Source organism: Hemiscyllium ocellatum, chromosome 5 (assembly GCF_020745735.1).
Source record: "Hemiscyllium ocellatum isolate sHemOce1 chromosome 5, sHemOce1.pat.X.cur, whole genome shotgun sequence".
NCBI lineage: Eukaryota > Metazoa > Chordata > Chondrichthyes > Orectolobiformes > Hemiscylliidae > Hemiscyllium > Hemiscyllium ocellatum.
The window spans coordinates 38,694,079-38,707,457 of NC_083405.1; the positions used below are offsets into that span (position 1 = coordinate 38,694,079).

General features: G+C 38.7%; 1 protein-coding gene across 2 annotated transcripts in view; it reads left to right on the top strand.

Moving 5' to 3' along the window:
• pex1 (peroxisomal biogenesis factor 1) overlaps positions 1 to 13,379 on the top strand; it is a 101,746-nt gene that overhangs the window by 51,005 nt on the left and 37,362 nt on the right. For both annotated transcript variants that reach the window (XM_060824671.1, XM_060824670.1), the window contains 5 exons: positions 1,218 to 1,388; positions 5,087 to 5,241; positions 6,300 to 6,489; positions 9,626 to 9,792; positions 12,457 to 12,591. In XM_060824671.1, coding sequence (XP_060680654.1) covers positions 1,218 to 1,388; positions 5,087 to 5,241; positions 6,300 to 6,489; positions 9,626 to 9,792; positions 12,457 to 12,591 — 818 coding nt within the window. The remainder of the gene's footprint in view (positions 1 to 1,217; positions 1,389 to 5,086; positions 5,242 to 6,299; positions 6,490 to 9,625; positions 9,793 to 12,456; positions 12,592 to 13,379) is intronic.

The window sequence follows — 13,379 nt, forward strand, 5'->3', positions numbered from 1 at the left end:
GGGGAGTCCTTGGACTAAGGGGGACAGAACCGTGTTGAGGTACGCGGAGATGGGTTCGGTGTGGCAGGAGCAGGCTGAGACAATGGGTCGGCCGGGGCAGTCAGGTTTGTGGATTTTGGGGGAGGTAGAAACGGGCGGTGCGGGGTTGTGGGACTATGAGGTTGGAGGCGGTGGATGGGAGATCCCCTGAGGTGATGAGGTTATGGATGGCCTGGGAGATGATGGTTTGGTGGTGGGAGGTGGGGTCATGGTCAAGGGGGCAATAGGAGGAGGCGTCCGCGAGCTGGCATTTGGCCTCAGCGGTATAAAGGTCGGTGCGCCAAACTACTACTGCGCCTCTCTTGTCTGCCGGTTTGATGGTGAGGTTGGGGTTGGAGTGGAGGAAGTGGAGGGCTGCACGTTCCGAGGGTGAGAGGTTGGAGTGGGTAAGAGGGGTGGACAGGTTGAGTCGGTTAATGTCGCGGCGGCAGTTGGCTATAAAGAGATCGAGGGTGGGTAAGAGGCCAGCACGGGGTGTCCAGGTGGATAGGGTGTGTTGGAGGCGGGAGAAGGGGTCGTCAGAGGGTGGGCGGGAGTCTTGGTTGAAAAAGTAGGCACGGAGGCGAAGGCGGCGGAAGAATTGTTCGATATCTCGCCGCGTGTTGAACTCATTAATCCGAGGGCGTAGGGGAATGAAGGTGAGGCCTCTGCTGAGGACTGATCTTTCATCCTCAGAGAGGGGGAGGTCTGGAGGGATGGTGAAGATCCGGCAAGGCTGGGAGCTAGGACCTGGTGTGGGACTGGAGCTGGGAGTATGCCCATCATCTGGAATATGTTGCTTCAAGAACATTCCTTAAGGTAATCTATGTTTTTAGCCTAAATGTGTCTCTGAAACATCTTTGGAAATTGTCTACAGCAAAGGAGCTATATAAATAAATTATTGTATGTTCAATGACACAAATATCTTGTTTATATTTGTGTGAGTGACTTATTTTTATGAATCACTTTGAAACATCTGGGAACCGTGCCTTTTCTTTCCTGATGCTTTATCTTCATTAAAGTGGGCTCAAATAGTGCGAGTGCATAGAAAATTGTCAAATGTTAAGTTTTTAAAAAAATAAATTTTATATGCTTAAAGAATTGAATCAAAGATTATGATATGGGCATATACATTGAAGGAAGAAGAGAGTATGTGTGAAAGTATAATTATAAGCTTTGAATTTGTTTTTCTATCTAAGGTAAAAGGGTTGAAAATATCCGTAAGCAATGGGAAGATGCTTTCGCAGAGGCTACATGGAGACAACCTTCTGTTGTTCTCATGGATGACTTGGATCATATTATTGGAGCTGCCTCTACTCCAGAACACGAACACAGTGCTGAAGCTATTCTTAGCAAACAGCTTTCTCAAAGTAATTGTTTGAATTTGAAACTTTTGTTGTCTATAGGCACCAGGCCAGTAACATTTAAAATGGATTATTCTATTGCAAAACTGGAAAACCATAACATGCATCAAAAAGGTTTAGAGGGATATGGGCCAAATGCAGGCGAGTGGGATTACTTTGGTTTGGCAAAAATTGGTCGGCATGCATGAGTTAGACTGAAGGGTCTGTTTCCATAGTGTGTGACTCTATGAATAGACCATAAGACATAAGAACAGAAAATAGGCCATTTAGACCATCAGGTCTGCTCCACTGATCAATCATGGCTGATATGCTTCTCAACCCCATTCTCCTGCTTTCTTCCTGTAACCTTTGATCCCCTTGACAATTAAGTACTTATCTATCTCAGACTTAAATATTCTCAATGACCTGGCCTCCACCACCTTCTGTGGCAATAAATTCCATAGATTTACCACTCTTTGGCTGAAAAGGTTCTCCCTTATCTATTTCAAAAGGGTCTTCCTTTTACTCTTAAGCCGGGCCCTGGGGTCCTAGTCTCTCCTACCAATGGAAACATCTTCCCACATCCACTTTGTCCAGGCCATTCAGTATTCTGCAAGTTTCAATTGATTTCCCCCACCCCATCCTTGTAAATTCCATCGAGTATAGACCTAGAGTCCTCAAACATTCTTCGTATGTTAAGCTTTTCATTCCTGGGACCGTTCTTGTGAACCTTCTCTGAGCATGCTCCAGGCCACTATATCCTTCCTGAGATTTGAGGCCCAAAACTGCACACAATACTCTGAATGTGATCTGACCAGAGCTTTTTAGAGCTTCAGAAGTACATTCCTCTTTTTTTTATATTCAAGTCATTGCAAAATAAATGCCATAATTGCATTTGCCTTCCTAACTACTGACTCAACTGCAAGAGAATCCTGGACTAGAACTCCCAAGTGTCTTTGCACTTTCTACTCCAGAACTCTGAACTTTCTCTCCTATTAGAAAATAGTCTATTCTTCCTACCAAAGTGCAGGACCTCATACTTTCCACATTGTACTCCATCTGCCACTTCTTTGCCACTCTCCTAACCTGCCCAAATCCTTCTGCAGCCTGTCCGCTGCCTCAATGCTACTTACCCCTCTACCTATCTTTGTTCTATCTGTAAACTTAGTCAGAATGCCCTCAGTTCCTTCGTCTGGATCATTAATGTATAAAGTGAAAAGTTTATACATTAATAAGTGAGCCTTGCAGAACACCACTTGTCTTCAGCTGCCATCCTGAGAAAGATCCTTTTATCCCCACTTTTTGCCAGATAGCCAGGCTTCTATCAATGCTAGCACCTTGTTTCTAACACAATGGGCCCTTACCTTACTCAGCCTTCTGTGCAGCACCATGTCAAAGGCCTTCTTGAAGTTCAGTTAGATAACATCCATGGGCTCTTCTTGGTCTAACCTGCTTGTTACTTCCTCAAAGAGGTCTAGCAGATTTGTCAGGCATGACCTCTCCTTGATAAAACCATGCAGACTTTGCCTTATCTTACTATACACTTGCAAGTATTCAGAAATCCCATACTTCACAATGGATTCCAGGATCTTACCCACGACAGAGGTTAGGCTAATCGGTCTGTAATTTTGTCTCTTTTGCCTTACTCCCTTTTTAAACAGGGGAGTCACATTAGCAATTTTCCATTCCTCTGGGATCCTCCCTGATTCTAGCAATTCCTGAAAGATCACCCACCAACACCTCTTCAGCTGTTTCCCTTAGAACTCTGGGGTGTAGTCCATCTCCAGGTGATTTATCCACCTTCAAGCTATTCAGTTTCTATAGCATCTTCTCCTTGGTGATGGCCACCATACTCTGCTCTGCCCCCTCTCTCTTGAATTTTTGGGATATTACTCATGTCTTCTACCGTGAAGACTGACGGGAAGTAATTATTCAGTTCCTCACTCGTTTCCTCCTTCCGCACTGCTATCTATCCAGCGTCATTTTCCAGCAGCCCAATGTCCAATTTGCCCCTCTTTTGCCCTTTATGTATCTAAAGAAACTGTTACAGTCTTCCTTTATATTATTGGCTAACTTACCCTCATATTTAATCTTCTCCCTCATATCATTTTCCATTGCCCTCTATTGGTCTTTATAACTTCTCAATCCTCTGGTTTTCCTCTGCTCTTTGCCACATTATATGCTTACAATTTATTTTCAAGCAAAAGTGAATCTTATTTATTTGATTGGAAAAGTTATAAAACTACTGCTACTATCTTGAAAGTAATTGGTAGTGAGTGTGGGCATAGAACTTTGGAAACCTCGAACCTTTTGGTGCATTAAGTCCACTACTGCTTTGTTGCCTCTATAGATGACGCTAAATTTGGAAATACTATTGCTGCAGGAATACAAGTATGGTAAATTGGTGCCTTTTACTGTACTGAGATGACTGAACGAATAGAATTTTCAATTTCCCAGAACTTGAACTTTTTGACTTTATAGAATATTCTAAAAGTGAGCAATGTTAGAAGTCGTGAAGAGAAGAACAGATTGGACAATGTATGAAAATATGTTTGAGTTCAATGTAAATGTAAAAACAAACTGAGTCGTAAGAATTCTATTAATGACTTGGAAGAGGGAGTCGAAGGGTGAGTCAGTAAATTTGCAGATGATATGAAGATTGGTGGAGTTGTGGATAGTGAGGAGGGCTGTTGTCGGCTGCAAAGGGACTTGGATATAGTGCAGAGCTGGGCTGAGGAGTGGCAGATGGAGTTCAACCCTGTCAAGTGTGACGTTGTCCATTTTGGAAGGACAAATAAGAATGCGGAATACAGGGTTAACGGTAGGGTTCTTAGTAAGGTGGAGGAGCAGAGGGATCTTGGGGTCGATGTTCATAGCTCTATGAAAGTTGCCCAGTCAGGTGGATAGAGCTTGTAAGAAGGCCTATGGTGTATTAGCGTTCATTAGCAGAGGGATTGAATTCAAGAGTCGTGAGGTGATGTTGCAGCTGTACAGGACCTTGGTAAGGCCACATTTGGAGTACTGTGTGCAGTTCTGGTCACCTCACTTTAGGAAAGATGTGGAAGCTTTGGAGAGGGTGCAGATGAGATTTACCAGGATGTTGCCTGGAATGGAGAATAGGTTGTATGGGATAGGTTGAGAGTGCTAGGCCTTTTCTCATTGGAACGGCGAAGGATATGGGGTGACTTGATAGAGGTTTATAAGATGATCAGGGGAATAGATAGAGTAGACAGTCAGAGACTTTTTTTCCCGGGTACAACAGTGTGTTACAAGGGGACATAAATTTAAGGTGAAGGATGGAAGGTATAAGGGGGATGTCAGGGGTAGGTTCTTTACCCAAAGAGTGGTGAGGGCATGCAATGCACAGCCTGTGGGAGTGGCAAAGTCAGAATCATTGGTGACCTTTAAGCAACAATTGGATAGGTACATGGATAGGTGCTTAAGCTAGGACAAATGTTCGGCACAACATCGTGGGCCAAAGGGCCTGTTCTGTGCTGTATTGTTCTATGTTCTATGTTCTAATTCGATTAGCAATTTTCTATTGTGATGAGAAAATGTGTTTGTTGCAATACTCTGGACAGTTTTGTGCGTCAAATGGTTTTTTGGCTAATAATTTGGATTACAGAGACATAATATGATGTATGTTTGTATATTTAGTATTGAATTTTGAAAACGTGAATTTATTGCATATACTGTAAGAAATCTGTGCAATCTTTCTTTTTTAGCTTTGAAGTATTTGTTTGCTCTGGCAGTTTCACAAGGGAGTCTTATTGCATTAATTGCCACCAGCATTTCTGAATACACTCTGCATCCCTCTCTCATTTGTGCTGAAGGATCCCGCATATTTCAGTGCATTAATGGAATTTCACTTCCAAACCAGGTAAATCTGTTTTCTTAGCAATTCAAATTAAATCGCACTACATCATTATTTGAACCATAGAACTGAAATTGTTTTATAGTGTTTGTGTGTCTGTGTTATTTTGGTAGCAGTTTTCAGTTATTAACAAGCTTAAAAAGTACTATAATTTAGAAGCAAACTAGTTCTAATGTTTTGAAGGTTTAATGCTACAGATTCTCTTGAGCTGTGAAGAAGAGCTTTCGGATATCTCAAATTGTAAAGCATCTGTGTTTGATGCAGGGGAGTGATCGAACATGTCCACTTAAAATGCAGTGATCTGTTTGTAATCTTTGATTAGTTTTTAAAGGGAAAATGAAAAGATGTTTGCTGTCTCCATTTTTCTTCCGTACTGCTGAATACTGATTTATTTTCTAGTTGTAATGTTCTTTGAAGAAAGAGAAACCCTCTACTTTCCCATTTTGAGTTCTGGTACAATCAAGGGATTTGTTCCGAGATGAACCTAAGGGACCATTTAAACTGGTGCTGGAATAACTTGGGGGGGAATTGGAGATCAAAACTACTGTATGATAATTTTCTGTTTTGTGTATGACCATAAATTAACACTTATACTTTTTGTGACTTTATTATGTTCCTGAACACTATTTGTTTGGTTAAGAAATGCTGGATTTTGTGGATTTGCAGTTCTCAAAGTTCATGTTTGAAATTAGTAAATATATAGAAATATATGCACTATAGTGGCAGCACAGTGCCAGGAGCCTGGGTTCGATTCCATCTTTGGGCAACTGCCTGCGTGGAGTTTGCACATTTTCCCTTTGTCTGTGTGGGCTCCTTCGGGTGCTCTGGTTTCCTCCCAGTTCCAAGATTGGCAGGTTAAATGGTTTGGCCATGCTAAATTGTCCATAGTGTCCATGAATGTGCAGAGTAGATGGAATAAACATGGGAAATACAGGAATAGAGTTGGGGGGGTGGGGTCTGGGTGGGTTGATGTTTGAGAAGTCAGTGTGGACTCGGGCCAAACAGCCTGCTTCCTCACTGTAGGGATTCTATGATTCTATGAGTGATATTTCTTTGGTTACCAGGATCAGCGAGTACAGATCTTAACCTCTGTAATTCAAAATAAAACCATTATTCCACTGAAGACATTAAAAAACATTGATCTTCAAAAACTGGCTAAAGCAACCGAAGGCTTTGTAGCACGAGATTTTGTCATGCTGATGGAACGAGCTGTGCACTCTCATTTATTGACTAGTAAGAGCAACAAAGAACAAGGTATGGCTATAAATGTGGACCTATGACAGTAGTATAAATTTCATTACAGTTACCAAGTTGTATCTTACTAGAATGTTATATGAAGTTGACCTGATACCTTTCTGGCAATCTTAATATAGAATCATTTATTTCCATAACTCCAAGTACTATAACTTTATAACTCAACTACAATAGGTTCAGATCTTGTCATCTTTGTCATTTTGTTTGTTGTGCAGCTATTATAGTCTTAAATTAATGGATTTAAAAAATTAAATATTTATAACATTTTGCAAAATTACAATTGCCTGATGCTATAGTTACACCTTTTGTTACTGATTGTTATAAAGAATGCAATTTTCATTTTAAATGAACACAATCAAACTTTGGCATTCTTCTCTTTTTCAATTTCTTACCCTTTTTAATCTCTGTCGTCATTTCTTTGTGTCTCGAATCTCTGGGCATGAACAGCCTATTTGACCGTTTCAGTCTCTGAATAATATAGTTATTAATCGTCTCTAACTACTTTTACCTGAGGTCATTGAAAGTACATGAGCCTTTCATGTGTTATACTCCGCAAATGATCATTAGTAATTGTAAAAATGTTCCTCACCACCCTTATGGCATTGACCAGCTCACTTTACAAAGCAGGATAAACCCTGGGGTATTTCTCCATCTGGGGTAAATTAACTGATTTTGGTTTGGAGCTAATTGTTTAGGAGCATTGGTGGTGGCGTGGTAGTGTCCCTAACTCTGGCAGGAGACTTGGGTTCAGGTTCCACCTACTCCAAAGGTGTGCATTAACATGTCTGAACAGGTAAGTAAACACAAAGTGGAAGAGCACTGTTGTTAGCCAAATCACCCTTGAGTTTAAAGACGAAACATGATTAGGGTTCTGCACATTTATTACTTAATAAGCAATATTGTCCATGTGTATTTGTGCATTTCAGATGACTGCAGGAATAGGTTTGATTATGTGCCCTCCAACTGAACAGTCTGCTGGTATTTGTGCATATTAAGAGACCAAATGAATGAGCAATTTGCTAATTAGCTACCTGCAAGTTAGTATTTAACTAGTCTTTCAAAAATATAGTATTATTGCCATTGAAGTAACTGATAATTATCTCAGATGATGGTCTTACCTACGCACCTTGGCACCCTTGGCAGTTTGGTTTGTACTTCAATTTTAAATAATCTTTCTATCTAATCTTCTGAATCTTCACCATGCTTTTTTAAATCAGGTAAAATATAGTTATAGTCTGCATACTGTGTGAAGTAATGTATCTTCATGGTAAGAATGAGAAGAGTCAATTTAAATTAAGTGGTGTGATAATTTTAAAGTGAGTATAGCAGCCCAGAGACACTAATACACCCTTTTTAAAAAGAGATTGCAGATCAAGAGGAACGGGCTGTCCATTCCTTTTGTTTATTTTTTTTTAAAAAAGGGAGAAGCCAAACTTTATAAACAGTATTGAATGTAAAAGTAAATTATTAATATATATATTTTATCAATAACTGAATGGATGCCATAGTGCAAACAAAGCTGAAGTCAGCCTAGCCACTGATACCTGCACCCTATTAGTAAATTTTTTCAAAAAATGTAAACTTGATTGTTGCTGGTTGAGTTTTCCAGGTGCCAAAGCTCAGCAATAAAAGAGAGACAGGATGTGTAGGCTCACATTTGTTTCTTTTATGATACCCCATCATGTCTGTGAGAAGGAGCAAGAGTGCTCTAAGGACACCCCACCCCTCAAGAAATCCTTTAGGCCTCTCTGCTGCTGGGTGTGGGCTCCATCTCTACCTACTGCTACATATTGTTCCAAAATTGATCCTTTCCTTCAGATATGCCCAAGAGGTACAGGACTGCTACTTCATATTGCTGGTTAACGTGTCTGATAGTTGATTAACCTATCAATTTGACTGCTATCGGGTAGAAATCATGGCAAAAAAATTCAATTTGACATTTACAAGTTGCCTCATCTTATGGGTTTTGCCCAAATTCCCTCCCCACTTCTCTGTACATATTACTACTGCAAATTGCAAAAGCAAGGAAGTTATGCTAAGTGATTATGAATCAGCTGAGGTACTTTGTCCAATTTTGAGCAAACATTTTAATTAAGAATGCCAAATGGAATGGTAGTTGTGGCCTGATTGGAGAAGCTGAGTTTCTTTCTTTACACCAATAATAGTTGAAAGTGAGTTGATCATGCTGATCAGAATTATCACCTGTTTTATTTGAGTAATTAGGAGAAACGGAATTCTTGTTCACAAATTTAGAGGAAACAGATTTAAAGTAATTGGCAAGAACAAGAGGTAAGATGAGAATCTTTTGTGTTAAGTTATAATCTGTGACAATGCCTAAAAGGATGGTGGAAGAACATTCAGTAATAACTTACAAAGAGAATTTGATAAGTATTTGAAGAGGAGAATTTGCAGGGCTATAAGGAAAGAATAGAGAGATGGAGTTAAACGTATGGATTGTAACGGCATGGACATAGTGGGGTGGGGACAACCAAAATTGGAGGGCATAAGTTTACAAAGAGTGGAGAAGGTTTTAAAAAGGACCTGAGGGGCAACATTTTCACACACTTGGTGGTGCATGTATGTATGGAGCGAGCTGCCAGAGGAAGTAGTGGAGCTGGTGCAATTACAGCATTTAAAAGGTATCTGAATGGGTATATAAATAGGAAGAGTTTAGAGGGATACAGGCCAAATGATGGCAAATGGAACTAGATTAATTTAGGATATCTGGTCAACTGAAGGACTGTTTGTGTGCTCTAAGACTGAACTTTAGAAATGTAACAAGGCATATGTTATAGCAGTATATTGTTGGAGAAGAAGAGTAAACAATTTTGAGATAAATTTATCATGGAAATTCAAAGGGTTAATTTTCCTTTATTTTCAGAAAGTAGCAAATCATGTTTAGTTCTGGAGTGATGCAATTGAAACTCTATATTCTAAGAAAGTAACTGCATGACAAAGGCTAATTCATCTCCAGTATCTATGTAGAGGTAATATAAAATTGTTTAAGTCCTAAAGAGGAATAAGTACCACTAATCAAATGTAAATTCATATCCTGTTTGCTAAACGGAAGACAATTATTTAATGCCAAGCTTCTGAAATTCAAAAATAAGCATTTTTAAAAATTTTCTATTTGCAGAACTATGTTTGACAACGTTGGATTTCCATCAGGCACTCAAGGGATTTACACCTACTTCGCTAAGAAACACTAACCTACACAAACCAAAAGATTTAGGATGGGATAAAGTGGGAGGACTACAGGAAGTAAAGCAAATTCTTATGGACACCATACAATTATCTGTCAAGGTATGAGATCAGACTATTGTGCAATGGAATATTTTTTACTTAAGATCGGAGGACTAAGGCTAATTCACAGAAAATCAGTTTTGTGTTTTACTTTAAAATTCTCTCAGTATTTCCTGTGCATTTGGAGGTTGACTTTGGAATGTAGTAAATTTTATGGGTGGCTATTAAATTTTACAGAAAGTGTAAAAACTGAGAATCGCTATTGCCTTAATTTTATTTGCAGCATTTACTCAATTATAATTTCCTAGACTTTGAAAATCAAAGGAGATAAATCAAAACTAAATAAAAATATCATTTCTGGGAATTCTGGAATAATTTGATCTCATGATTTTGAACTGTACAGTCTATTTGCAATGTGAAGACACTATCACTTAACTAATTGAAAATTAATGGGATAACACCTATTATTGTGAACATTTTTGAACTTCACACCTCTGAGTACTGATTCTTGACACATGGGCAAGAAACACATTCACATTTCTCCTAGAATAACCAGTATTTATTGAACCTTTTGTCACATAGTCATCTTGAATCCTCTTACATCTTCTGATCAACCCTTGTAGTATGTGACCAAATTAATTTTTCTAAACTAAGTATGTAGGGGCTGACGAGCATCTTATCTCCATTTCTCTACTCTGCCAAGTACTGATTGTAATATCCATTAATGACCATCTGTGCTACAGCTCCTTAAGCAACAATGGCTTGCATTGATATAGCACCTTCAACATGAAGAACATTCTAAGGTGTTTAACAGGCATAATAAGTCATCAGTAAACACGAACTCAAGGGAAGAGTGTTAAAGAGTAATCAAAATATCATCAGTTAAATGGATATAGGAGGCGCTGGAGGTATAGAGAAGGAAATCTAGAATTTGCAGCAAAATAGCTGAAGGAATGGCTACTAATGATAGAACAGAGATGTTGGATATTTGAAAGATCTGTCAAGACTCTAGAGGAAAGATTATATAGCAGTTTACTGTCTGATAGATTGCAGGACTATTCAGAACTGACCAGGATCCCAGCAGAGATCCTGAAGCAAGATATTTCTGACTGATAGAATTTGAGTCAGTAACTGTCTAAGAGTTTAAAAACAAGCTGTCAAAAGAAAAATGTTTCAAAGTGATCCAAACTGGCTTTAACTCAACACCCACACTCTGGCTGACACTAGTCAACTGTTCAACAGCTACACAGACCAGCACTCTTACCTGGTAAAAGATTTAAAAGGACCTGAGCGGCAACCTTTTCACACAGCGGATAGTTTGTATGTGGAATGAACCATCCGAGGAAATGGTACATACAGGTACAGTTACAACATTTTAAAAGACATTTGGATAGGTACGTGAATAGGAAGGGTTTTGAGGGATGTAGGCAAATGGAATTAGATTAATTTGGGAAACTTGGTCGCGTGAACAAGTTGGATCGAAGGATGTGTTTCCATGTTGTATGACTCGGTGAACATACAATTCTTTGTAGCAGAGACATAGCAAAGGGCAAAGTCAAGAAAAAATTTGAGGATGCGAATTTATTTGAGTTGGTGAATGAGCTGAAGCATATAGATAATTAATGATGCAATGCTGATCTGGGCATCATCAGATAATTTAAGTCTGTATGTGACAGATGTATGTAAGGGTTTGGCAGGTAGCAACAATGAGTTATGGCAATGTGCTGCCCTTAGATGAATAAGAAGAGTTTTTTTATCCATATATCTCTTTAGTCTGTATTTTTCTCAATTAATGACATTGAATGCTTTCAGTTAATTGTGAACATACTAGGTATTTAAAGTAAAATAGTGAACTGGGAGAAATTTGCTTTTGCTAAAAATCAAAGAAGTTTTAATATTATATCATTGTTGGTTGCATAACCAAATTTTCACTTCATAGCACTTTGGAAATTTTATTTTCCTGAATTAGATTATAGATGACTTCCCTAATTTAAACCGTTTCAGTTAACAACAGCTATATAGCACCTTTATAATTGTAAAGCGTCCCAAGCATTTCTCAGGAGCAGAATCAAACAAAATAAATTGACACAGAGCAAAGGAAGCAATGCATCAGTATCAAAAGCTTGATTCAGAAAGTACATTTAAAGGTGCATCTTAAAGGAGGAGAGATACTGAAATAGGTTTACAAGGGAAATTTAGTGTTTGGGTACCAGGCAGCTGAAGACACAGTCACCAATTCTGAGAAGGGAAAAATCAGGTATGCTCATGAGGTCAGAATTGAAGGAGGCTAGAGTACTCTGGTTGTAGAGCTAAGGTTGCAGAGATGAGTTTTGCTAATTTCACAAGAAGACTTGAACGGAGTGATGAGAGTGTTACACTTGAGGACTTGGTGCACCACAGACCATTCTATTTCAGTGGCTATAGCGTGACTGTTGAAGGCAGAGGGAAAATTCTATGAAATTAACAGAGTACAAATTGTAAACATTAAGTCATCCATGTGAAAATATATTTTGAAACTAATGACCTGTTTAGTGTGAATTAGGTCACCTGCTTCATATAGGTGTTTGAGGAATGTTACATTCAAGGATGCAAAGATAATTTAGCAGGAATGTTATGTTTTCCCTGGAACAATAAATAAATTAAAATCAATGAAAGAAATACATAATATACTTCTCAAAATTATGGAGTCATAAAAATTGCATTTGTACTTTTTTATCCTTTCAGTATCCACAGCTGTTTGCTAAACTGCCTATACGACAACAATCTGGAATCCTGTTGTACGGGGCACCAGGAACTGGAAAGACATTATTAGCAAGTGTTGTCGCCAGAGAAAGTGGAATTAACTTTATCAGTATTAAGGTAGGGCAACATCTCAGTTCAATTCACATTTCTGTTACCATGAATGCAATTTTGAAAGTAGCTATGCCGATAGTCCAGTAATTATGACATTTCCACTTTCCTGGCTTGCCTAGAACATGTCAAACTTTTTTGATTTCTGTATTTAATTCCAAATAATCGAAGTTTAATGATTATCAAAGAATATGAATTATCTGCAGTTGATCTGAACCATTGACTGTAATATTGAGAAGCAGATTTTAAAAAATCTTAAGATTCTAAACTTTAAATTGAATATACTCGTGTTTAAATCCCTCCATGGTTTTGTACTCCCCACTTCCATAACCTCCAAACCTACATTTCTTTTATTCCTTGAGCATTCTTCATACTGATTCTAACCTCTCTGTATTCTTCCTTCCTTTGCCCCACCATTGGCATACATCTTTTCATTGAACATTGGTCTGCATTTTAGCCTCTAAAATCCTTCATTTTCTCTATCTCTACCATTTGTCCTTTAAGACTTTCCTTAAAACCCATCTCTTGAACTAAAATTTTGGTTAATCTATCTTGCATCTTTCTATAAATCACCAAGTGCTTTGCGGTAGGACTCTATTTTTTCATTTACTTCCTGCTGTGTTTTGGGCAAGTTTGGCAAGGCCAGCATTTATTGCCCATCTTTGATTGCCTTTGCCTTTGAGATCATAAGACACTATGTCAAACTAATCCTATTATTACGGTGTTAGTACATCCACAATGAGGTAACAGGAGAGATGGTGCATTAGGGTCAGACTATTGAGAGCTCAGCAGCAAGG